The 1,950-nt window shown below is 47.5% G+C and overlaps 1 protein-coding gene across 1 annotated transcript in view; it reads left to right on the top strand.

Annotated features, from left to right (window-relative positions):
• Window positions 1–428: 428 nt before the first annotated feature.
• LOC123969673 (mucin-5AC-like) overlaps window positions 429–1,950 on the top strand; it is a 5,940-nt gene continuing 4,418 nt past the window's right edge. The window contains exon 1 of the mRNA XM_046047291.1: window positions 429–1,418. Coding sequence (XP_045903247.1) covers window positions 429–1,418 — 990 coding nt within the window. The remainder of the gene's footprint in view (window positions 1,419–1,950) is intronic.

The following is a 1,950-nucleotide window of genomic DNA, read 5'->3' as shown; positions in this document are numbered from 1 at the left end:
AGGTATGAATAAATTTCAATCACTGACTTATTTTTTCTTCACATTTGCTGGTCACTTGCTTTTAAAAGAGTTGCTTTCTTTCTTTGCCATTGTAGGAGTGGATCAGTGGTTGTCGACTCGACCATGGTGTTCACAGATCCAAACTCAGTTCCTCCAGCAAGCAATGCAACTGCACAACTCAGTACTGCACTTACAAGCAACTCTACCCTGAACATTATACCAGGAAGCTTTAACATAAGTAAGTAATTTAAGACACAAAAGTCAAACTTAATCAATTTTTGTATTCATATTTTTAATCTCATCTATTTAAATTAAATGCATGTTACAGTATATTAATCGATAAACCATTGGCTTTGGTACAGCTGCTTTTTCCAGCGCCGCAACTAACGCTACAGCTGCCCCAACAGCTGCTCCAACTGCAGTTCCTAATGCAACTGCTGTCCCGACAGCGGCTCCCAACATTACAGAGGCTCAAACTGCAGCTCCTAATGCAACAGCTGGCCCGACAGCTGCTCCCAACATTACAGTGGCTCCAACTACAGCTCCTAATGCAACAGCTGCCCCGACAGCGGCTCCCAACATTACAGTGGCTCCAACTACAGCTCCTAATGCTACAGCTGCCCCCACAGCGGCTCCCAACATTACAGTGGCTCCAACTGCAGCTCCTAATGCAGACAGCGGCTCCCAACATTACAGTGGCTCCAACTACAGCTCCTAATGCAACAGCTGCCCCGACAGCGGCTCCCAACATTACAGTGGCTCCAACTACAGCTCCTAATGCAACAGCTGCCCCGACAGCGGCTCCCAACATTACAGTGGCTCCAACTACAGCTCCTAATGCTACAGCTGCCCCCACAGCGGCTCCCAACATTACAGTGGCTCCAACCGCAGCTCCTAATGCAACAGCTGTCCCAACAGCGGCTCCCAACATTACAGTGGCTCCAACTGCAGCTCCTAATGCAACAGCTGGCCCGACAGCGGCTCCCAACATTACAGTGGCTCCAACTGCAGCTCCTAATGCAACAGCTGGCCCGACAGCGGCTCCCAACATTACAGTGGCTCCAACTGCAGCTCCTAATGCAACAGCTGCCCCGACAGCGGCTCCCAACATTACAGTGGCTCCAACTGCAGCACCTCATGCAACAGCCATCACCACAGCGGCTCCCAACATTACAGTGGCTCCAACTGCAGCTCCTAATGCAACAGCTGCCCCTACTGCACACACAACTACAGTTACCAGTGCAACAACCGCTTCTACTTCTGCACCAGCTTCAACCACCACTGCATCAACAAATCCACCTTCACCCAGTGAGGGAACCCTGGGTCTTCAGTTTCGTCTTAACGAAACATTTACATCAGATCTTTCCAATCCATCCTCTGCAGCGTTCCAGAGATTAGCTATATCAGTGGTCAGCGAGGTAAAATGCCCATGCACTATCATAGCATGCTTTTTACTCAAACAATATTCTCTGAATAACATGCACATTTATGGGCGATTATACAAAAGGATTGTGCGGCTTCTGCGGTGAGTAGCAGGATGAAAGAGAACACACAGTGCACAATGTAAGTTCCACATAGAGATTTAAAATAATAGTAATGGAAGTGGTAATAATACAAATAGATAAATATAGTTATAGCACTGATAATGATAATAATTGTAGCAGTGGGTGTCGAGCAGGAACATGGGGACAGTACTGGCTTGTAATATTAGATTCAGACTGCACAGCTCCAGAGGCAGAAATTACCTGCTGAAAGTGAAAGGAGTGAAGAGAATGCACAAAACTATAGGAGAGGGAAGATGTGGCATTAGTATCTTGCATTAATGGGATAATAATGCATACAGATGGAGGGGCAGGAGAGGGGCAGCTCAGTGCATCATGGGAAGTCTCCCGTCAATCTAGGCCAGTAACAGCATAACTACAATGGTTCAGGGATCACCTGAGCCAGCCC

The sequence above is a fragment of the Micropterus dolomieu genome, linkage group LG04, assembly GCF_021292245.1.
Source record: "Micropterus dolomieu isolate WLL.071019.BEF.003 ecotype Adirondacks linkage group LG04, ASM2129224v1, whole genome shotgun sequence".
Lineage (NCBI taxonomy): Eukaryota > Metazoa > Chordata > Actinopteri > Centrarchiformes > Centrarchidae > Micropterus > Micropterus dolomieu.
Note: the sequence above shows the minus strand (reverse complement) of the source record. Positions and strands in the feature narration are given on the sequence as shown.